The sequence below is a fragment of the Mauremys mutica genome, chromosome 10 (genome assembly GCF_020497125.1).
Source record: "Mauremys mutica isolate MM-2020 ecotype Southern chromosome 10, ASM2049712v1, whole genome shotgun sequence".
Taxonomy (NCBI): domain Eukaryota; kingdom Metazoa; phylum Chordata; order Testudines; family Geoemydidae; genus Mauremys; species Mauremys mutica.
This window is the reverse complement of record NC_059081.1, coordinates 13005186-13028754: the sequence shown is the minus strand read 5'-3', so window position 1 is coordinate 13028754 and position 23569 is coordinate 13005186. Positions and strand designations below refer to the sequence as shown.

At 45.8% G+C, this 23569-nt stretch overlaps 1 protein-coding gene and 1 long non-coding RNA gene across 6 annotated transcripts in view; one reads left to right on the top strand and one right to left on the bottom strand.

The window, feature by feature from the left end:
* Nucleotides 1-23569, bottom strand: part of LOC123378361 (glycerol-3-phosphate dehydrogenase [NAD(+)], cytoplasmic-like) — a 58075-nt gene that overhangs the window by 21130 nt on the left and 13376 nt on the right. For 3 of the 5 annotated variants that reach the window (XM_045032028.1, XM_045032027.1, XM_045032025.1), the window contains one exon: nt 6843-7095. In XM_045032028.1, the coding sequence (XP_044887963.1) occupies nt 6843-6883 (41 nt within the window). In that variant the 5' untranslated portion in view covers nt 6884-7095. Of the gene's footprint in view, nt 1-3446; nt 3576-6842; nt 7096-19298; nt 19421-23569 lie in introns of those variants that run through there. The other 2 variants (XM_045032029.1, XM_045032030.1) reach the window with 2 other exon arrangements.
* Nucleotides 864-8665, top strand: LOC123378362. Its single transcript, XR_006582569.1, has 3 exons — nt 864-960; nt 3489-3600; nt 8033-8665. It is a non-coding gene; the product is annotated as an uncharacterized LOC123378362 (long non-coding RNA).

The following is a 23569-nucleotide window of genomic DNA, read 5'->3' as shown; positions in this document are numbered from 1 at the left end:
TAAACAATCCAAAGAACCACTGAGAGATTTGGATCACATGCACACAGAAGTGTGCATGCCATGCTGTTCAGTCATATTCTGCTCTTATAGTCCAGAAAAGGGGTCGGCAACCTTTCAGAAGTGCCATGCTGAGTCTTCATTTATTCACTCTAATTTAAGGTTTCGCGTGCCAGTAATACATTTTAACATTTGTAGAAGGTCTCTTTCTATAAGTCTATAATATATAACCAAACTGTTGTTGTAAATAAGGTTTTTAAAATGTTTAAGAAGCTTCATTTAAAATTAAATTAAAATGCAGAGCCCCCTGGACTGGTGGCCAGGACCCGGGCAGTGTGAGTGCCACTGAAAATCAGCTCACGTGCCGCCTTTGGCACGTGTGCCATAGATTGCCTACCCCTGGTCCAGAAGGAAAGCAAAATCCAAAGTCCACTGAACTTAGAGGAAAGAGACCTATTGATTTCAGTAGGTTATGGATCACACCCAAAGTGCTTTCCAGAGCAAGGTTCTTGCCCATTTCAACATCTTCCTGATTCACAACAATGGGGAGAGCAGAATGGTAGGACAATATTCACTCATATGAAGCAAGAAACCCAGGACCCATTTAAGGCTGAATTGTCACAGAAATATGAAACCGTATCAACCTTTCTGGAGAACACTGGATTCCTGGGAAAGGTGCTAAAATACTTCAAAGGAAAATGCAAATGCTGTTTTAAATCTCTGTGTGGGCATGATGTTAAATGAAGGCTGCCCTGGCGTTAGTCCTCGCCCCTTCATGTAAGGAGCACATACAAGGCGTACTGACCCTTTGCTCTCCTTCTGAGCAATGAGTTGGCCTGATCCTGCAAGTTGCTGAAAACCTTCAGCTTCCATTGAAGGCACGTGGTGCTCAGCCCTAAAATGCTTTGGCAATACTTAGCATGTTGGGATTTTCCTCTATAAATATCAGAGCGTGTTACAAAGGTGAGTAAATATCAATAACCCCATTTTACAGGTGGATAATTGGAGGAACAGAGTGGCAAGGTGATTTGCCTGAAGCCACTAAATTCCTGGCAGTGCTGTGAGTGCAACTGAGGCCTCCTGCCTTCCAGTCTGGTCTGGTGCAATAGACCACATTAACAAGAATTTAGAGTGAATAAAGAGGCAGGGTGACACACATGCACCTATTTGTTTGCAATTGCCACAATCTCAGGGTCCAGATAGTGGTTTGAGTTGCCTAGGCCAGGAGCTGGAATTTTAACACTGGGCAGCCCTCCATAGTTGGAGCTGCAACAATGTTATTCCCTTGGGGTATAAGGATAGGGAAGTATATCGATATTAAAATGTACAGCGTAATTTGGTTTGCTGCGGGGGGTGTGGGGGGTTAAATTTTCAAAATCACCTCGTCCCCTTTTCAAAGGTGAATTAGGTGTTTAGGAGCTAAAATCCTATTGATTGAAAATGGGATTTGAGCTTCTCAGTTACTTAGGCGCTTTTCAAAATCTGACTTGTCATATCTATGGTGAGACTGTTCCTTTAAAATACAGATGTTACATAATGTGTGTCTTGGCGAGACATTCCTTTCCCTAATGCCCAATCTGAGCTCTGCACTTGAATATGCAGTTCAGAGATCTGCACTTGAATATACATGCACTGTTCTTTAGTAAATATGTAAAAGCAGCAAAGAGTCCTGTGGCACCTTATAGACTAACAGACGTTTTGGAGCATGAGCTTTCGTGGGTGAATACCGGATGCATCCGACGAAGTGGGTATTCACCCACGAAAGCTCATGCTCCAAAACGTCTATTAGTCTATAAGGTGCCTCAGGATTCTTTGCTGCTTTTACAGATCCAGACTACCACAGCTACCCCTCTGATACTTAGAAAATATGGTTTGAAATCTGAGTATAAACAAGACCTTAGGGAAGAAACTGTGTGTTCTCTAGCAGCAGGGTGGGGAAGGCAGAGAAATATTTTAGATTGTGTGTACATGCTAGTGAGAGGCATCAGATTTCAGACCTGTCCATCAAGGTTTGAACTGTGCCAATGTAGGATGCTACACCTTTCAACTCTTCTCTGGGGACACCATCAGCTTTTGCAGAATTTAAGCATTCAGTTTAAAGATGGTTGTGAAGATAATGACCAGAATGCTCATCCAATGCTGTCTTACTAAGTCTGCAGATAATAATACTCAACTATGAAGGACTGCCCTGAAATTCCATTCATCTCGGTGTGTTTACTCTGAAACCTAATGATTTAAATTTAAAATGTAAACATTATTTCCCTGTGATCTTTTTAGCAGGAATGGTTTGGTATTCTGGGATTGCTGGGGTCTTAGCAATGAATCCCCATTTTTCCCCAGTGTGAACCATGCTCTCAAATTTGTGTCTCTTTTTAGTGTAGAACTCCTTGAAATCTGTGTAAAGAACCAGTGCATTATTTTGAGTGCATATGATGGGAGACTGAGCTCCCTCACTGGGGACAGAAGGGAAAATAATTCCTTACAGAGCCCCAATTCTGCACATATGCTGATCCAGATTCTGAAGTCAATGGAAGTATTGTGTTGTATAACAGATGTAGAATCAGGACCCTCATGTTCTCTTCCAGTAGGAGACATAAGGATCTCTGCAATAATTCATTGAGGAGTATAGGAAATTACCAAAAACAAAAAGCCAAAGGGAGAGTAGAGAGCCTGGCAATCCCTCTAGAAAATTGCGTGCACTTGCCATTTTCAGGCAGAGGTAACAGTACTAAATATCAAAGGAGGAGAAATTTAATCTGCATTCAGTGGCAGTTACAAAAAGAAGAGTGCATGTGAAGATGGGTGACCATGAGGTTATTTCACAGCAGGGGCGGCTCCAGGCACCAGCACACCAAGCGCGTGTCTGGGGCGGCAAGCCACGGGGGGCGCTCTGCCGGTCACTGCAATGGCAGCATGCCTGCGGATTCTGGCGGATCTCCCGCAGGTGTGCCGCCGAAACCACGGGACCGGGGACCTCCCGCAGGCAAGCTGCCAAAGGCAGCCTGCCCGCCGTGCTTGGGGCAGCAAAATACCAGAGCCGCCCCGTTTCACAGTCAGGCTGGGGACTGGGGCACGTGGAAGACACTACAAACTCTCCTGGAGCCCCATGGAATCTCCTCTTGCCTCTTCACCCAAGAGGTACAAGGCTCAGAGTAGTCACTTGCTACCTTTAGGTTTCAGGATGCATTTTACTCGATCAGCCACGTATCTGCCATGTGCACATGCTTCCCCTCATAGCACAGTCGAGTGGAGAGGACACCGTATGAAGAATCAGCTGACTTGGATTCTGTTCCCAATCCTGCCGCTTACTTTGTGATTTTGGGCAAGCCATTTAAGCTCTGTAGCTACCTAGTTTCCCCATCTTAAAAAACCAGGGATAATAGTGCTGCACCTCTGCAAAGCTTTGAGATGTATACATGAAAATGCTATTAATTCTTATTAATAAGTACCTGGTGTTTCATATTTCTATTGTTTTTTTCTCCCATTCTTAGTGGCATGTGATCCTCTTCCATGAGCCACCAGCTTCCCTGATGTAGGAAGAACTCTCCTCTGGACTACCATTGGGTTCTCCTAGCACCCAACTGTGAAACCCTAAAACTAAAGGTAAAGAACAGCTTCTTCCACTAGTCACAGGCTTTCTGACTACGTCCCATTGTTTATCATTATTTCACATTTAGATTACAGCAGTCCCTAGAGGCCAACCACGTTGGGTCCCTGTTGTGCTGGACACTGTACGAGCATCTAGCAAACATCGGTCCCTGCCACAAAGAGCTTACAGTCTGAGACGAAACTTAACAGGTGGACGAGCCAAACAAGGACGTCAGGCTCGGGGCTGGGTAGAAAGAGCAACAAAATGAATAGATGCGCAGAGCTCTGAGCCAAGCAAAACCAATGATCTTGTACGGTTCACTAGGCATGTTTTAGGACCACAGGTTCCTGGTTTTGTAACTGGAATCGTTTAATTACCATCTCTTTTTCTGGCATTTACAGCCCAATTGTAGATTAATTTTTCCCCCAACCCAAACATTTCACTGACTTCAAGGGCCGCGGGGCTCAAGGCTGGGAGATGTTAACAACTTGTTGTAAAGTCCTGAGTGCCCCCTTCACTGACTGACTCTAGCAGCTATGAGGAGAGCTCAGCACCTCTCAAGATGAACTCAGCCTGGCAAAGGATCAGGCCCCAGTGTGTGTATGTGCCTCTTTCCAACGGAGGCTCAGGTGATGTGCAGTCCTCAATGTCATCTCAAAACCCAGGTAGAACCCCCCCCCACCCATTGCCTCACAATATAACTGACAGGTTTCAGAGTAGCAGCCGTGTTAGTCTGTATCCGCAAAAAAAACAGGAGTTCTTGTGGCACCTTAAAGACTAACAAATTTATTTTAGCATGAGCTTTCGTGAGCTAAAGCTCACTTCTTCGGATGCATAGAATGGAACACACAGACAGGAGATATTTATACATACAGAGAACATGAAAAGGTGGAAGTATGCATACCAACAGGCAGAGTCTAATCAATTGAGATGAGCTATCGTTAGCAGGAGGAAAAAAAACTTTTTGAAGTGATAATTAAGATGGCACATAGAAGGTGTGAGGAGAACTTAACATAGGGAAATAGATTCAATTGGTGTAATGACCCAACCATTCCCAGTCTTTGTTTAAACCACAGTTAATTGTATCTAGTTTGCATATTAATTCAAGTTCAGCAGTCTCTCTTTGGAGTCTGTTTTTGAAGTTTTTTTGTTGCAAAATTGCCACCTTCAAGTCTGTCACTGAGTGGTTAGAAAGGTTGAAGTGTTCTCCCACTGGTTTTTTAATGTTATGATTCCTGATGTCAGATTTGTGTCCATTTATTCTTTTGCGTAGAGACTGTCCGGTTTGGCCAATGTACATGGCAGAGGGGCATTGCTGGCACATGATGGCATATATCACGTTGGTAGATGTGCAGGTGTACGAGCCCCTGATGGTGTGTCTGATGTGATTAGGTCCTGTGATGGTGTCACTTGAATGGATATGTGGACAGAGCTGGCATCCGGCTTTATTGCAAGGATAGGTTCCTGGATTAGTGTTTATGTTGTATGGTGTGCGGTTGCTGGTGAGTATTTGCTTCAGGTTGGGAGGCTGTCTATAAGCGAGGACTGGCCTGTCTCCCAAGATCTGTGAGAGTGAGGGATCATCTTTAAGGATAGGTTGTAAATCTTTGATGATGCGCTGGAGAGGTTTTAGTTGGGGGCTGTACAGAGCCAGAAGAGTACCCAGAAGCCACCTACTACAGGACAGGCCTAAAAAAGAAAATAACAGAACACCACTAGCCATCACCTACAGCCCCCAACTAAAACCTCTCCAGCGCATCATCAAAGATTTACAACCTATCCTTAAAGATGATCCCTCACTCTCACAGATCTTGGGAGACAGGCCAGTCCTCGCTTATAGACAGCCTCCCAACCTGAAGCAAATACTCACCAGCAACCGCACACCATACAACATAAACACTAACCCAGGAACCTATCCTTGCAATAAAGCCGGATGCCAGCTCTGTCCACATATCCATTCAAGTGACACCATCACAGGACCTAATCACATCAGACACACCATCAGGGGCTCGTACACCTGCACATCTACCAACGTGATATATGCCATCATGTGCCAGCAATGCCCCTCTGCCATGTACATTGGCCAAACCGGACAGTCTCTACGCAAAAGAATAAATGGACACAAATCTGACATCAGGAATCATAACATTAAAAAACCAGTGGGAGAACACTTCAACCTTTCTAACCACTCAGTGACAGACTTGAAGGTGGCAATTTTGCAACAAAAAAACTTCAAAAACAGACTCCAAAGAGAGACTGCTGAACTTGAATTAATATGCAAACTAGATACAATTAACTGTGGTTTAAACAAAGACTGGGAATGGTTGGGTCATTACACCAATTGAATCTATTTCCCTATGTTAAGTTCTCCTCACACCTTCTATGGGCCATCTTAATTATCACTTCAAAAAGTTTTTTTTCCTCCTGCTAACGATAGCTCATCTCAATTGATTAGACTCTGCCTGTTGGTATGCATACTTCCACCTTTTCATGTTCTCTGTATGTATAAATATCTCCTGTCTGTGTGTTCCATTCTATGCATCCGAAGAAGTGAGCTTTAGCTCACGAAAGCTCATGCTAAAATAAATTTGTTAGTCTTTAAGGTGCCACAAGTACTCCTGTTTTTTTTTTACAATATAACTGGTAGTTTGAAGACTTTTCAATACACCCAAATTCTGCTCTGCTCTGCTCCAGGCTTCTGCTTCAGGACTAATTGCACTGCCTTCAGTGGAGTTAATCCGGACTCACACTGGCATGGGACAGTATGTGGCTTTGCAAAGGCAGAAATGGCTTAAATGTGCAGCCGGGACATACACCCCCCCCCCCCAGTAAAACCATCCCGGGCGTCACTTTTTTGCGGTGACTCGAATTGCTAAGTTTTGGGTAAAACACCATCATTCGCTTCTGCTCCGTGAGCAGGGGAGGCAGGAGCTGGCTGCGGACTGCCTGGGAGCAGCGGCTGAGCTCGCTGCAGCCTGGCTCTGACGGACTGAGCTCTCCCTTCCCCGAGCCCCCCGGACTCCAGCCCAGAGACACGAGCTCTCGTGCAGCTGAACAGGGCTCCAGGACTGGAGTCTCCGCTGCTCGGCCCCAGCCCGCCGGGGAAGAGACTAGCGAGGCTGCGACCCGCTCTCCCTTCCCAGCCCGAGGGACGGAGCCCAGCAGCTGGGCGCGGAGCGGCTACAGACAGCGCCAAGATCGCCGCACAAAGCTGGAGCCCGCCCGGCGCGGCTCCCGGGCTCCGGGCGCCACTCACCAGTTTCCAGAGCCGACGATGCAGACTTTCAGCGCGGGCATGGTGGCGGCTCCCGCGCCCTGCTGGGGCAATGGCTGGTGCTTGTCTCCGATGGCACCGACCAGAGACCCGGTGGCGCAGCAGCGGCTCGGTGCCTCCGCGTTGCTCAATCTTCCGCCCGTCAGTGCGTGTGGCCGCGGGAGGGCGGTGTGAGCGCTCCCCAACCGGCAAGCCCCGCCTGCGCCCCGCGGGTGTCAGCAGCAGGAGGCGGCCCCTGGAGACCAATGGGAGAGAGCAGGTGCCAGTGAGCGGCAGGGTGGGGTGCTGCCGAGGTGGCGCCAACCTTTGTCCCCCGGGAAGGGAGGGAAATGTCCCAGGTTCAAAACGCCCCTGTGCAAAGCAGCTGCCTTGTGCTACCCACCCGGGGGGGAACCCTGCTTAACCCGCTCGTGGCTGAACATCTTTGTTACCCCACCCACAATGTGCCGCCAAAGCACGGCTCTCGGGTACGTGGAACAAAACCCAGGCTTAAAGTCCACGTGTAACTCCGCCTCCCCGAGCCCGGTTATCTGCAGGCGCTGAAGCGATCACCCGAAATTGCATAGACAGGACAAGAGGCGCTGTAAAGCCCAGGCAAAGGGCAGAAGACGGTGTTTGTAATAGCCTGGGACCAACGAGGCTGCAACCCCGCTGCAAAGTGTGTATAACACCCATTCTTTGCATGCCTATAGCCTCTCTTAGGCGAGGGCACAAAGCCTTCTCCAAGCGCCTTGTCTAAACAGGAAGGGTCCCCCCCATAGTTATCCATGGATAGCTACAGCCCCGTGGGGACAGACTCCTGGAGAAGAGTGGCTTTTTTACCTTTAGCATAAATCCCTTCCCAGGCAAGGTAAGCGAAACCAAGAAAAGCCACTGTTATATTGGGCTACGACCACCCACTGGTATAACTGTTTAAATTCATACCTTAAATTATGCCAGAAAACTTTCCCATGGAAACAACACCTTAGTCTTGTAACCCCCACTATACAGTAGGTCAGTATCATCTCCATTTTCTAGGTAGGGAAACCGAGGCACAGAACGATTCAGTGACTTGTTGAAGATTAGGCATGCTGAGGCAGTGGCAGAGCGCAAGAATCCAGAACAAGTCCCCTAGTCTACCCAATAGACCACCCTGTCCCCCAATTTCACCCTGTCTGATTTTGCGTTTGCAGATGACTGAGCCACCCAGATTTTAATGGACACTGCAACCCTAAGACCTCCATGGAGAAGTTCGTGTTAAGAATGCTGTGTTCGATTCTGTGCTTCTCCTGTGGCAGCACTACCTGATGTGATATTCAGGATTTCTGCAAGACAGTGGGTGAATATGATAACAGATAGACTTCATAAGAACTGCAGACTTAAACCATAGTCTCAGTAAGAAGCCAGCGGTAGGTTACATCTCTCCATGGCCAGACTGGAGGACTTGCTCACAGCTTTAACTCTGTCAAGAGATCATGATCTGTTTCCTTTCTCACTCAGGTAAAAGGCAGTGTCTGTGTTTGGAGGGCTGGGTTCAGCTGATAACATCTCTCTGTCTAGGACTCATCACTGCACACGCACTGTTCCTGTTCTTTGGGCTAAATAGGGGAACTGAAAGGGTTATTTGGGAATACAAAGCCATGTCCCAACTTGATATTTCTTTAGTGCCTTTATTGTCATGACCACCTGTGACTTTGTCTAAAATTGACACAGTTACGCTCAAACCTCCTGCATCTACCTGTCTCCCCCTCACATGCTTTGTCATTCTCTTAATCCTGCAAGCTCTCTGCTTCATTCTCTCTCACATCTCCATGACTTTTCATATTTCCCAGTGTTCTGCCACAATCCTGTGATTCCCTGTAGTGCAGGAGACCGCAGCCTTGTTCACTATGTGACAGCATATGTTGCCTTTGCAGCAGTGTCCTTCCTGAGTCAGTGAGTTTCTGGCTCTGTGTGCTGAGGAGGGCAGAGGGAAGACAGGCTGCCAACATTTGACAGGCCTGTGGGTGGTCTGTGAGGTACACGTGCTCAGCCAGCCCTGCTGTCAGTGTCACCAGTTCAAATGGCTGGTGCCTCCTTCAGGCGACCTGCATCTGTTTGGGGTTACACAAACCAGGACAAACTCTAGACTTTGCAAAACTGACCAGGGGGTTTCCCTGACACATGGCTACCAGGGACACATGGCCACCCTTTCATATACACAGGTGTGTAACACTATTATTACTGTAAAAAGCAACAAAGAGTCCTGTGGCACCTTATAGACTAACAGATGTATTGGAGCATGAGCTTTCGTGGGTGAATACCCACTTCGCCAGATGCATGTAATGGAAATTTCCAGAAGCAGGTATAAACATGCAGGCCAGAATCAGTCTGGAGATAACGAGGTTAGTTCAATCAGGGAGGATGAGGCCCTCTTCTAGCAGTTGAGGCGTGAAAACCAAGGGAGGAGGAACGTATTATCAAGGCCCCATGAATGTTCTCAGTTCTGGGCTGACTGGGAATACATCTACACAGCACCTGGGAGGTGTAATTCCCAGCCCAGGCGGCCACACATACGCTAGCTCTGCTTGAGCTAGCACCGAACAATAGCCATGTGGTCACAGCAGCACAGGCAGTGGCTCAGACGAGCTGCCCAAGTATGTACCCAGGGGGTTGGGTGGGATTGTGCTTGGGTGGCTAGTCCAAGCTGTTGCCTGTGCTGCCACAGCCACACAGCTATTTTTAGGCACTAGCTTGAGCAGAGCTAGGGTATGTCTGACTAGCCATGCTAGGAATTACACCTCCCTCCCAGCCACTAGTGTGTAGACATCCCCTGGATGTTTGCCCCAACTCCCTCCTGGCCCCTGCCTTTCAGTCTCTTCACCTCAGCTTTACTCCATGCCTGAAGCTCAGATCTTTCTCCCCTCCCTCCTCTCACTTGCCCTGTCCCCTTCATCCTTCTCCCTGCCCTTGTCTTTCCATTTAGTTTATCCCCTCCTAACTAAACCCCATGGACCTAAATATTTGCTGCCATCACATTGTTCACTCTGCTTGCGTGTTCCCTTTCCCCACCCCGTGTCTATCATGTGTATTAGACCCCAAGGCCTTCAGGGCAGGGACTGTCTACTACTCTTTGTTTGCCTAGTTGCTAGCACAATGGGGCCCTGATTTGAGTTGATCCCCAGGCACTAAGATGAAAAAAAAATAATAGCATTCTCTGTAATAAGCTGGATCTAAACTGTGCACCTGTTAGCAAACATTAATCTTTCATTATTCTTCTTATATCAAACTCTCATGATTACTTGACCAAACCCCCCGAATCATTTCTGTAAGCCAAAGGTTCTGGCTGAACTCTGAAGAGTGTTTTATTTTGGATACATGAACGTCTTTGTCCTAGTACGCCTGTCCGTTATTATCCACTCTGTACTCTGAACTTTAGCTAACCCTAGTGTGTTATGAATAAACTGAACTTTAGCTGGACTATAGCGTGTTGTTAAATAATAGATTGCGTGTCTTTTGTACTCTAAACTCTTGACCCTTAGGGAAATGTCCAGAAAGGAACTACTTATAACTGATAGGGGGCAGGTGCTTTCTGTAATCTGTTGAAGGATGCTTTTAGCTTATCAGTAATTATTCTACCAGATGATTTCTGTCATAGTGATTTGGTTATAGATATCTTTTGCAATTGATAAAATAGTGGATGGTCGAACTGATGTCTTTCGCTTATCAATTATGTAAAACAGATACCATGAAAAGAAGTCTTCAGTCAATAGTTCATGTTCTTGGTCTCTTTTCTGTGAACATACATAGTATATAAAGAGATGCCTGTTACAGATGTATGCTGTAATGGACAAAATGGTGTAATTGAAAAGGGATGCTCATAAGTGCTCTGTAATTGATAAACTTAGTACTTGACAAAATAGGCTAGGAGATGTGTTCTGTAATCAATGTCTCAGTAAAACATTAAGGTATGGATTAATGTCTAAGCATTAAGAGCTAACTGTGGTCCTAGCTGTGATACATTAATTACAAATATCATTGGCTTATTGATTCAAAATAAGATCAAACACGAGAGGACTTTTCTTTGTTCTGAACAGTCTACAAGAGATGAGTTTCAGGGAGTTTGTCTGAAGTGAACTCAGGTAGGCGGCCTCACTTTTGTACTCTCAGATTAGGTATATATGTTTCCTTTGCTATATTCTGTATAGTACTGCATTAAGTATTGCTGGATGGTCTGTCTTAACTAACTCCGTTGAAGTTTTATTTATTTGACACTGTGACTTATTAAATCTAAACTGGCAACATAACAAATTCCCTAGTTTCCATGGCACTCTGGTGCAGCAAACTGGAAATTCCATGACAGCTTCATTTAGATTAAAAAGGTAGCAGCTTTGAATTAACTATAAAAATGAATAATTCAATCAGTCCAGTAGCTCCTGTGTTTATGCTGCCCCATGTTTCAGTTTTCAATATGCTGCTGATTCAGCAGATTCATGGGAGGAAGCTGAAGGTTTTGGCAGCTAGATAGGGGACAACTGGATCCTCTAGCACTTGGGAAGACAAAGGGTGGCAGTCTGGGATTGGGGGGTAAAGACATTAGATGCATGCTACTGCTGAAGTGATCAGCTATGAAATACTTCACTGTGTTGACATTTGAATCATCATCTTTTGACTGTGATGTCACCAATCCACCGAGATGACCGGGACCATTTACAGTTCAGAACTATTGTTTCAGGCTGTCTGCTGACAGCACTGCATCAATTTACACTTAGTTCACATTTGCAAAGTTATCTTAATGGAAGGCTTAGATTCCAGACTGCAGCAAGAGGTGGGTTCTGTAGCAATTTCCAGTCATGGAATTGCAGAATACAGAGATAGACACCGGTGGTTGTTATTTTATGAGGTAAAATGAAGGCTCTTTTCTTGAATGGAATTATATCAAATCCGGAAAGGCTATTTTAACACAAACGAGGAGTCCTTGTGGCACTTTAGAGACTAACAAATTATTTGGGCATAAGATTTCGTGGGCTAAAACCCACTTCATCAGATGCATGGAGTGAAAAATACAGAAAGTGGGTATATATATTACAGCACATGAAAAGATGAGAGTTGCCTTACCAAGTGTGTGTGTGAGGGTCCAGTGCTAATGAGGCTAATTCAATTAAGGTGGAAGTCACTCATTTCCAACAGTTGACAAGAAGGTGTGAGTATCAGCAGAGGGGAAAATTACTATTTGTAGTGACCCATCCACTCCCAGTCTTTATTCAGGCCTAATTTGATGGTGTCCAGTTTGCAAATTAATTCCAGTTCGGCAGTTTTTAACACAATTTTAACACAAGCACACACACCTCAAACATAAGTCACTGGGGCATTACGCAGATAAAAGCTCCATCTGTTTAACAAAGGGAAGATAGAGACTCCCCTACCCCACCTTCTCCAATCAGACCCAGTCCCACTGGTAATCAATTGTGCATCTTCTAAACAGCCATAGTTTACAAAGGCAACAGCCTCTTATATGGAGCTGAGGTCTTAATAGCTGCTCAGGCCCTGTTTAATTGTAACGATATACATCTAGGAGAAGTTGGAGAGGTAACGGGAATCTCCCAAATGAGACTCCCTGAAGCTAGCATAGGCCTTTTCCTACAGTCTCTCACTGTCATGCTACCATCAGTGTAGCCCCACCAGTGGTTTCTAAAAGATATGCTCTAGCTCAGCCAGAAATTATGGGCCTGATGTAGGAATCATTGGGTGAGGTTCTATGTCCTGTGTTACGCAGGCGGTCAGACTAGATGATCACAGTGGTCCCTTCTGACCTTAAAATCTGTGACTCAGTGGAAACAGCCCTGCTAGTGTAGACCATCCTGTGGTCTCTTTAGCATTACTCTGAACAGGGTTAAACAACACAGTGGTGAAATACCTCCATATCTGTGCCTTGTCTACATCAGCGCTCCAGCCACTGATGCAGGTGGAGCTGCAACAGTGAGAGATTTTTAGAAAAATGCCAGAGCAGACAAGGTAACATAGTGTAGGTAAGGCCAAAGTAAAGCTGTGTTGCTATATTCATTCCCCTCCAATCATAAAATCATAGGACTGGAAAGGACCTTGAGAGGTCATCTAGTCCAATCCCCTGCACTCATGGCAGGACTAAGTATTATCCAGATCATCCCTGACAGGTGTTTGTCTAACCTGCTCTTAAAAATCTCCAATGATGGAGATTCCACCACCTCCCTAGGCAATTTATTCCAGTGCTTAACCACCCTGACACTTAGGAAGTTTTTCCTAATGTTCAACCTAAACCTCCCTTGCTGCAATTTAAGCCCATTGCTTCTTTTCCTATCATCAGATGTTAAGAAGAACAATTTTTCCCCTCCTTGTAACAACTTTGTATGTACTGGAAAACATATTCCCCCTCAGTCTTCTATTTTGCAGACAAAACAAACCCAATTTTTTTCAATGTTCCCTCACAGGTCAATGTTTTCTAGACCTTTTAATCATTTTTGTTGCTCTTCTCTGGACTGTCTCCAATTTGTCCACATCTTTCCTGGAATGTGGCACCTAGAACTCTCTGGAGCCTCAAGCACAGGAATGCAGGGCTGTGTTTCAGTGAATGGAAATCATCTTTCTCTACCCCTTTCCCCACTACCACTACTCCGGTAAGTATCTGTTACTGATGAAACAGATAGAGGACAATTACATTGGAAAATAATACGGAGGGCTAGATCCTACTTTCCTGATTCACCCAAGCAATTGTGGTGCCTTCAAAGGAACTACTCTCATGAACCATGAGCCAGAATGTCCAGTGGAAATAGAGGGATGAAAGTGCAACATGTATTTTAATTTCTTTCAGTTTAAGGAGGAATCTTTGTGCTGCCGCTGGCCTGCATCGATGGCTGCAGGTTAGCATTGGCGCTCAGAGATGCTTAATACAACCTGGAGACTAGATGAAAACTCCCGCAAGGGTAGGAGGAGAAGAAGCAGCTGCATAGCAAGAGTCATGTGTTGCTAGACTCTGCTGCCACTTTCACTCAGCTCCTCCCCCAGCACATGCCCCATACTAGTAAAAGCAGGATTTTATCCCAAGGATGTTGTCAGCAGATGGATGCATTTTACTAACATAAGCGGTTAAAACTCAATGGAATGTATCAGCAAACATGAGAAAGTAAACACTGGTTCAGTGTGGACATGGGCTAAATGCAAATTTTAAACAAATAGTGTTAATGCAGCGGTAAGGCTACAGCAAGGGGTTCACTCTTGGAATGTCCTGAGTGCTCAATATTTCAACTTTAACTTTGCATTGAAGAAAGTTAATTTTTGTTTTAACTATTTTTTAAAGTGTGTTCTAATGAGAGAAAGAGAAATCTAGAGTTATTTGGCTTGGGTAGCTTACTCTGACTTTATCAGCCATGTTTGTCAATTGTTTGACCAAGTCCTACTGCTTTCCTTTTGCAGAGCTTTCAAGTTCTTTTAACAAGCAGGTTTTTGCTGAAAGGTCTCTACTTGGGGGTTCTCTCTCCTACCGAGTTTATAAGAATAATAGGCTCCCAGCTGCAGCAGAGCACATGGAGGCATCCTTAGCTGACCTTAAGTAAGTTCCTTGATGAATAAGGACCAATTCAGCCTAAGACCTTACAAGTCGGATAGCTTCAGCAACAATGTAAGAACAGCCTTAACAAATGTGTACTTGAAATTAGAGCTGGTTAGAAAGCCAATATTTTTCCTGCAAGAAATTTTAAATTAAAAACAGTTTTGAATTGGCATTGTCCGTCGTTCTTTTTTTAAACCAAGAAATCACAACAAATTACATTAAAAAATCAACATTTTCATTTCGATACTTTGTGTGTGTGTGTGAACATTTTCCATCAGAATTGATATGTCCCCTTTAAAATTTTCAGTTTTAATTAAATCATGTTTTGGGTAGGTAAATTTCTGCACTAAAAATTTTGACCAGCTCTACTTGAAATGTGATTTTAAATAAAATTGAAATGCACACTTCCTCCAGAGGCTCCCATAGGAGAGGGTGAAGGGGCATGAAGGATCTACAACTTGATTCTGCTCTAACGGTTTAAACATTTATTATTATTATTATTTAACATTTATTTAAAATTATTATTAAACATTTATATGGATAGCTCAGTGGTTTGCGCATTGGCCTACTAAACCCAGGGGTGTGAGCTCAATCCTTGAGGAGGCCACTTAGGGATTTGGAGCAAAATCAGTACTTGGTCCTGCCAGTGAAGGCAGGGGGCTGGACTTGATGACCTTTCAGGGTCACTTCCAGTTCTGTGAGATAGGATAGGCTTTATTAAAAAGAAAAAAAGTATCTAAAGGCTGCAATCAGTTAGATGCCCCATTGTGATAGGCACACTGCAAATACAGAATAAATGATAGCTCCTGTCCCCAAGGAGCTTACAATCTAAAATGTTTGTAACTTTAAAACTACTGACCTGATTTTTGTCAGGTACCAAGGGATTGTTTCGATTGGATGAAACCTCCACAAAATTTGGCATGGAAATCAGTGCAGAGAAAACCAAGCTGATGACAAACAAACGTGATGGGATCAGCTCACATATCACTATCAGTGGACAAGAGCTGGAGACCGTGAAACAGTTCAAGTATTTGGAGGCAATCATCACTGATGAAGGATCCAAGGCAGAAATTCGGGCAAGAATTGAGCAAACAGCAGCAGCAGTGGCAAAGCTAAAGCCAATTTGGAGGAATAAGAACATCTCCCTGGAATCCAAACTGAAATTGCTGCATGCACTGGTCATTGCCATTTGTCTGTATGAGTGTGAGACATGGACCCTTACAGCAGAACTTGAATGGAAAATACAGGTAGTAGAGATGATATACTTCTGTAAAATCTTGGGCATCTCCTACTTCGACCACATCACTAATGAAGAGGTCAGCAACATAATCACCCAATCCGCTGGGTCCAGGGCCGGCTCCAGGCACCAGCGTTCCAAGCTGCTGCTTGGGGCGGCATTCTGCAAGGGGCGGCAGTCCCTGTTGTTTTGCCCCCAGCAGCGCGCCGAATTGCAGCCTCCGGCGGTGGGGGCAATCCGTGTGCCCTTAGGGCGGCAGGCGCGTTTCCACGGCAGCAATTCGGCAGCAGCAGCTTCTACGTTTAGCTGTCCGGGTGGCTTCAGCTAAACATAGAAGCTGCTGCTGAATTGCCGCTGCCGCGGAAACGCGCCTGCCACCCTAAGGGCACATGGACTGCCCCTGCCACCCACGGCGGCAATTCGGTGTGCTGCTTGGGGCGGCGAAAACTGTAGAACCGGACCTGGCTGGGTCATATGAAGACCTCCTGACGACCATGAAGAAGCGCAAGCTGAAGTGGTATGGCCATGTAACAAGATCATCTGGCCTATCCAAGATCATCCTCCAAGGGACAGTACGGGGGAGAGAAGAAGAAGTAGACAGAAGAAGAGATGGACTGGTGACATAAAAGAATGGACAGGAATGGACTTTGCGGAGACTCAGGCACTGACACAAAATTGTCAGAGGTGGAGACAATTGGTTGATTGCTCATCAGTGATGGTGCCCCAACAACCAACACAGTTATGGGAGTAATGACTAGGGGGATGTATTTAAAAAAAAAACAAAAACCAAGTCTGAAGGTTTTAGCTTCACTCATTTTAGTTGGTTGGGTGCTCAGGTTCTGATTGAAACATATGGAGAAACCACTTGAATGGTTCAAAAACTGTTTATCTGATTTTCCTCAGGGCCCCCCAAAATGTATTTGTAGAGAAGACAAAGCATGGAAAATTTCATGAGAAAATTATAAGCAATCCAAAAAGCGAGAGAAGAATGGAAGCTGGAGTTCCACGTGCCATGTTGGTGCTTGCTCTAACACAATAGAGAACATTTTCAGGACAAGTAAAGTTTGTGGTCAATATTACTTCAGTGTTAGTTCTTTATTCAAAACAGAATTCTGTACAAATGAAAAAGGAGTATTATGGCATTTCAAGGAAAATGTCCTGTCGGAGGGCAAGGCATTCAGCACTTGTGAATGAAAAGCTGAAGAAACATTTGATCTGATTAGAACAAACCTGTGAAGACTCCCCAGAATCTGAGCACAAACAGCTTGTAGGCAGCACCAGTCATGATGAGACTGAAGAGATGACCATTTGAAGTTACGATGCAATTACAACTTCAGTTGATCAGGGTAAGGAGAAGAAATAGGGCAGCTGGCAACAGAAAGAGCATAGCAGCAAGCTTCCTTAAGTGAGGCTGATACAACAACATATCAGTCGAGCACAAACCAGCAGGAAACACAGGTTTGCCTACCAAAAATACGAATGGGTTTTGATTAATTTTCCAAACTGACCTGGCTGTTGTGATGTACCTAGAAATTGCACTTGAACACAGATGACATGGAGATAAACATCATAATGGGAGATGTACAGCAAATGGATAGATACCAACATTGCCATAGGAACCACTCTGCAAAAGTGTGTAGGAGTGCAGCAAGTCATGAAAAGCTTTTAGGAAGGAAGGAGGGGATCGTGACTGAGGCAGCTCAATTCACTCAGTGACTGGTAAATTTAATCTAGATATTAATAAAAGTGCATTAACTTTCAAAGAGATTTAGAAACAGAATGCAAAACAGAAAAGGACTTTGTCTTTTATTGCTCCTCTGTGACTTAGGAAGCAGCCTCATAAAGTGGCTCACCCCTCACCCCATTTCCTAGAGAGGCACCCAGGAGAGGAGGGAGCGTGCACAACGGATGACGGGCCCAATTTTGCTGTAACTGGGAGGAGAACCAGGACCTCAGTGTTTGAACTGTGAAGTTCTGGCTGAATTCCCTTTGCAAGGGGTCTGGTGTTCTTCAGACTAATGCAAGGAGAGTTTGTGTTACATGCGTTTTTACACTTAACTTTACATCCCCTTCACAGTGCACAATCCAGAACTGTTCCTAGCTACACCAGGCATTGACCCCATTGCTCACCTTTGCCTCTCCCGGCCTTCATGTTCCCAATGCAGCACTATGCAGGAGAGTTGGGGGAGAGGGAGGAGGACGGCACATGGGCTGCTGCTTCCTGGCTCTCCACAGGAGGGGAAGCCTCTGCAGGAGGTCCAGCACCTGCAGCTCAGGCTACCAACAGCTGCCTCTAGTGGCAGAGGCCACTGAAGCATCCACTGTAATTCAGCCAAAAATGCTGAGCTGTCGGGCACTTCCTGAGAGATCACATGAAGGAAAAAAATGCTGCAAAATCATACGACTCACAAAAGATATAATAGGAGTTGGCAGCACTGCAGCTGGTTCATGTGGTCTGCTTCCCCCTTAGTGTGTCCGTGTGCACATGCACACATAGGTGAAAACCCTGGGACAAGGCAGAATTTTAAAACAGACTTTTTTCTTTTTGCTTGTTTTGTACATTGGAAACATCAGCTGCTGTCTCCCCCCTGTGCTGGAGAACCCTTTGGAGCAATGGTTCTCAACCAGGGTACGCGGACCCTTGGGGGTACTTAGAGGTCTTCCAGGCTGTACATCAACTCATCTAGATATTTGCCTAGTTTTACAACAGGCTACATAAAAAGCACTAGCCAAGTGAGTACAAACTAAAATTTCATACAGACAATGACTTTGCTGCTCTATATACTATACACTGAAATGGAAGTACAATATTTATATCCCGATTGATTTATTTTAGAATTATGTGATAAAAGTGAGAAAGTCAGCAATTTCTCAGGAATAGAGTGCTGTGACCCTTGTGTTTTTTTATGTCTGATTTTGTAAGCAAATCGTTTTTAAGTGAGGTGCAACTTGGGGGTATGCAAGACAAATCAGACTCCGGAAAGGGGTACAGTCGTCTGGAAAGGTTCAGAGCCACCGCTTTGGAGGATTGAAATGGAAGAATGCCATCACAACAGCCCGAAACTCAAACTGCAGTTTTCTCAGCCTTGTTACGTCATGGATGTATAGATGGCTCACCAGCTGCTGGGTATTAGATTGTTGATTCTGTAAGTCTCTGGTTGGTGCACAGAGGGATGTGCAAGGTTGTGGCACTCCAGCACAAAGGCAGGGTAAGCACTACTGGACCAGAAGTAATTCTCCAGCTCCTTGTGCTTCCAGGGCCAGATATGTAAAGGCATTTAGATGCTTAATGCTCATTGGGAATTAGATGCCTAAATATCTTTACAAATCCTGCCCCCACTCTCTCTCAGAAGTGCAAGGGAAAAATGGGTGGCATATAGGTGGAGAATGGGCATGTCTGCAGCAGCTTGAGCTTATGAGCCTCATAAAGCCAATGGTGCTATGCATTCCCCTCTCTTGCCTCATTCCTGCTAGTAAGCAGGACCAACTTGGCCACACAACATTATTGTGGGATTGGGAATCCTCTGAGCTTCCTTGTCTACTCATATTTTAACCCTGCCTCTGTACCCCTGAACTATGCAGGATCAAGCCCCAAAGAAGGAATTTCCTTCTGGGGAAAACTTTAAATTTGTCACACTTCAAGCAAAAATTCTTTTACCTTTTTTTTCTCTTGACATGTTTGCTAGCTCCTGAAATTATTGATGTGTAAATGGGTTCTCTCTTTCACAGCCTTCTCGTCCCTTATTCCTAGTTCAACCCAGTGGCAATGCCAGACGAAATCTGAGGTATAAATCATTGCATAAATAGACACACTGAAAACTAGTCAAAAAGAGAAAAGATTTATGGGTGCAATGATCCCCTACATGGGAGGAGATACTTAAGAAGGTAATCACCTGGCATTGGTAGAAAAAGTATGAGGGGACCAAGGAAACCTGGGAAGGAGAGTGAAAGGAATGATCTCTGACATGCCATGCAACAGCCAGTCATATTCCCAACAGGTGTCTCCAAATCAGTGTGAGAATCAGGGCTGATATAAAATGCTGCAGTTAGCTCTGAATAATGTAGAGCCTTATTTATCATGGAGGACATGGAGCCTAGGGGGAAGCTATGAGTTGTCTAGAAGGACTGCAAGCTTGTTTCTGCTTTTTGTGTTTCCACTGTTGTCACTTTGCCTAATTATTTAACACTGGCCCTCTTCATGATGCCAACAATTACACCAGATCTTCTCTAAAGCTTTAGAAGCGAAGGATTCTGGGGCATACATGAGAACTGGTGTGCAGCTGGGGGATAAACATGTCTGAATGTCAGGTTGTGACTTGTGTCAGGTGTCACTAAAGTTGGGCAATCACCTGTCAAGTGGCCATTTTTTGGCAAAGAAGGGGGGCAAAAACAGATGGATCTGCATTTTAGCAAACAGCAGCATGGACCCTCTTTCACTGTGAGACACCATGACTCCAACTTCACAGCAGGAATGAAGTTTATCTAGGGGTGACCCTCAGGAAAATGCATTTCAAAGGGCACTGTTTGGAGCAAAAACTCGCCAAGGTAGCGCTCTCTTTCTCTCTCTCTCTCTCTCTCTCTGGGAGGGATCCTGACCTGAAATTCGGTCAGCTCTGTTGCTGTGAGCATCTGGTAAGGATATTATCTTGAACCAAGTCTACTTTGTTAAGTTTTAGCACTAGGAAGCATTTTGTCTTTATTTCTTTTGTAAGCATTTCTGACTTTAGTGCCTTGTGCTTACTTAAAATCTCTCTCTTTGTAATTAAATAAACTTGTTTTATTCTTTAATCAAAATCAGCAGTGGCCACCTGAGACTGAGAAGGAGCCAGAATTTACCAATGTACATTGCCAAAGAGTCACATTTATACGTCAGCAGCCCTCCCATCAGCTCTGCCCCCGCTTCCAGTGCCTCCCACCCACTGGCAGTCCCACCGATCAGTGCCTCCCCCTCCCTCCCTGCACCTCCCAATCAGCTGTTTTGTGGTGTGCAGGAGGCTTAGAGGGGGAGGGGGAGGAGCAAGGGCACAGCAGGCTCAGGGTAGGGGGCAGGAAGGGGTGGAGTGGGGGCAGGGCCCGTGGCAGAGCCAGGGGTTGAGCAGTGAGCCACCCCCCCGGCACATTGGAAAGTTGGTACCTGTAGCTCCAGCCTGGAGTTGGTGCCTATACAGGGAGCCACATATTAACTTCTAAAGAGCCGCATGTGACTCTGGAGCCACAGGTTGGCCACCCCTGATCAAAATGAATCCAGTGTTGCATTCAAACTGAATTGTTTGGGTAATTCCAATTAAAGTAGCAAACTGTTGGATATTGTTCCCTTACAGGGGCAATGGACCTAAAATATCGAACTGTCTAAGAAAGGGCTGGACAGTGCAGAACATTTGAGGCTGTGTGTTGGGGTCACCCTGCAAATGGTAACCAAGGCTGATGGAAGCCAGCATGTGACTGCAGCGTGCTGGCAGGCTGCATCTGTACACAGACACTCAGGATGTGACCTGCTGTTTTGCTGTAAGTGAGCTGCCCAGTTTGGGGTCGACAACAGCAAAGCATTGTGGGGTACCCCAGGTTGCAGGGCAAGTGGTGACAGAACTCCTCAGTGGTCATGACTGCACCCTGGAATGTGACGACAACCCTCCTGTTAAGGTGCTAAATGTTATCATCCCCATGTTGCAGGTGGGAGAATTAAGGAAGACTTTGGGCAAGGTGCTGAGTACCCCCAAGAGATGCTGAGCAGCCTCCACTCTTACTACAGACAAACTTAGCCTCTCCATTGATTTCAATGGGAGCTGAGAACATTCAGTACCTTGCAGGATCAGACCAAAGTCTCTATAGCTTATATTTTCAATCCTGGCCATCTCAGCTTTAGAGGGCTCAACTTTGACACCAATGGCCTCATTTGCAGACGTACTGCCTTTGCCAGCTCTTGCAGATGGGGGTGCTCAACACTGCTGAAAAGTGACTTACTCAAAGCTGTTTGGTAAATTAGCGGCAGAGCCAGGATTAGAACTCAGCAGCAGCTGGCTCCAGTCCCTCTGCTCACAGCACACCTCCCTGTCAAAGCATTTTACAGAGCTTACCATCATGGAAGAAAGCGATCCCTTTTGCCTCAACAGAAACAGTCATTTCATGAGCTGCAAAGTTCAGGAGGAAGGCTGCAGCAAATTCCTTAGCTTGTGCAAAATTAGCAAATTCAGCTGACATCCTTCAGTCACACGCTCGCATTGTGCAAGAGTGGCTTGGCCTTTCCACACAAAGGGAGACTTGGGAAAGCCCCATCCGCCAACGTATGCATGTGTATAAGTGAAAAGGGCAGGGGAGGGTTCCTGTGTGACTGGAGCACCCAGAGGCTGGAAGCCAAAAGGAAGGCTCTGTACACACAGTCATCTGTTAACAACAGCACTGACATGCTGCCAATTGAAAAACTGGGCTTGCTTCCAAAATCACTGCTGGCCTCTGGGGAGGTGATTTGCCAATAGCAGGAGTCACAACTAAGTGACTACATCAGACTATGTGGGAGGCCTCATCTAGACTGGCTACAATGGCGTCTAGGGATCTGGCCACCACATAGTTGCCCCTAACCCAGTGACAACACGGTTAAAGGCCATAGTGTAGATAGTACCTAACTGTGGTTCTGTAACCAGGTTGTAGTTGTGGTGCAGAGGGGACCTAAAAGTCATCCTGAAATCCTGCCTCCACAAGACATAAGATGCAATGGGACTGTGAGGTTCTGCTGTGTAAGTGTAGGGGCATAATTCTGGCAGCACATGCAGGGGTCCAGGGGGATTGTATGCATTTCACATGCCGTGCAACTGAGTTTGGCAAACTACATCCATGACAGCACATATAGGGGGGTTGTGATAGGAAAGGACATGATCAGCTGATCTGCAACTATGTAGATGTGGGTGACTTTCCTAGGGGCAGCATCATCTGCCACTGAAGGCATCTGCAGGTTGTGCGTGGCAGAACACTCTCCAAATATGGTAGGTAGCTGTGATATAAGCAGGGAAACCTGTTGAATAAGCAGGTACAGACAATCTGACAGCAGTGCATGGTGGCGGCGCTGCTGCCCTTATAAAATGCCACAGATGACCAAAGATGTTACTGGACATGGTGAATGGAGGCTGCCATCAAATAAGCCGGTAGCCAATTACAACTTATAGGGCAATGGTGGCCACATGCGGCCCATCAGGGTAAACCGATTGCGAGCTGTGAGACATTTTGCTGACGTTGACTGTCCGCAGGCACAGCCCCCCTCTGCAGCTCCCAGTGGCCGCGGTTCGCCGTTCCCGGCCAATGGGAGCTGCAGGAAGCGGCGGGCTGCAGGTTGCCCACCACTGCTGTAGGGGCATGCAATGGCCCCTCCAGAAATAACTCTGGGAATATGGAGGAACTATGAGGGCTCAACAGCAGTCGCTAGGAGAAGGAATTCTGAACTTACATCTGCACCCGGGTTTGTGACCCTACCCACTGCAATTTCTGCACCAGTATGGCATGTGGCTTGCATTGACAAGAGAGTGGGACTGGAACTGTACCCGTCTTTTTCCACTATAATCCAATCACCATGCAGGTGATTCAGCAACACAAGGCTGACTCTGCAACCTCTTAATCTAAGTGCTGCGGTGATGGGGACAGGCAGAGGATGATACGGCAGCTCCTGAGTCACAATCCTGTACATAGGTGGCCTGGGAGCATTTGTCATAGACTGGAGCAGATGCCATTTGTCATAGACTGGAGCAGATGCCATATTCATATCTGTCCTGTGTATCAGAGCAGCCCTATCTAGGGACATGGCTGCTCTCCTGAACTGGGGAAGGGGATGGAAAAAGATCTCTAAAAAACACTTGTTCTGTCAGAATTCCGCATCTGTCTGCTGCAGTCTAAATATAAAGAAAACCTGAATAAATGTTGAAACTTGGAATTTTTTCATGTGCC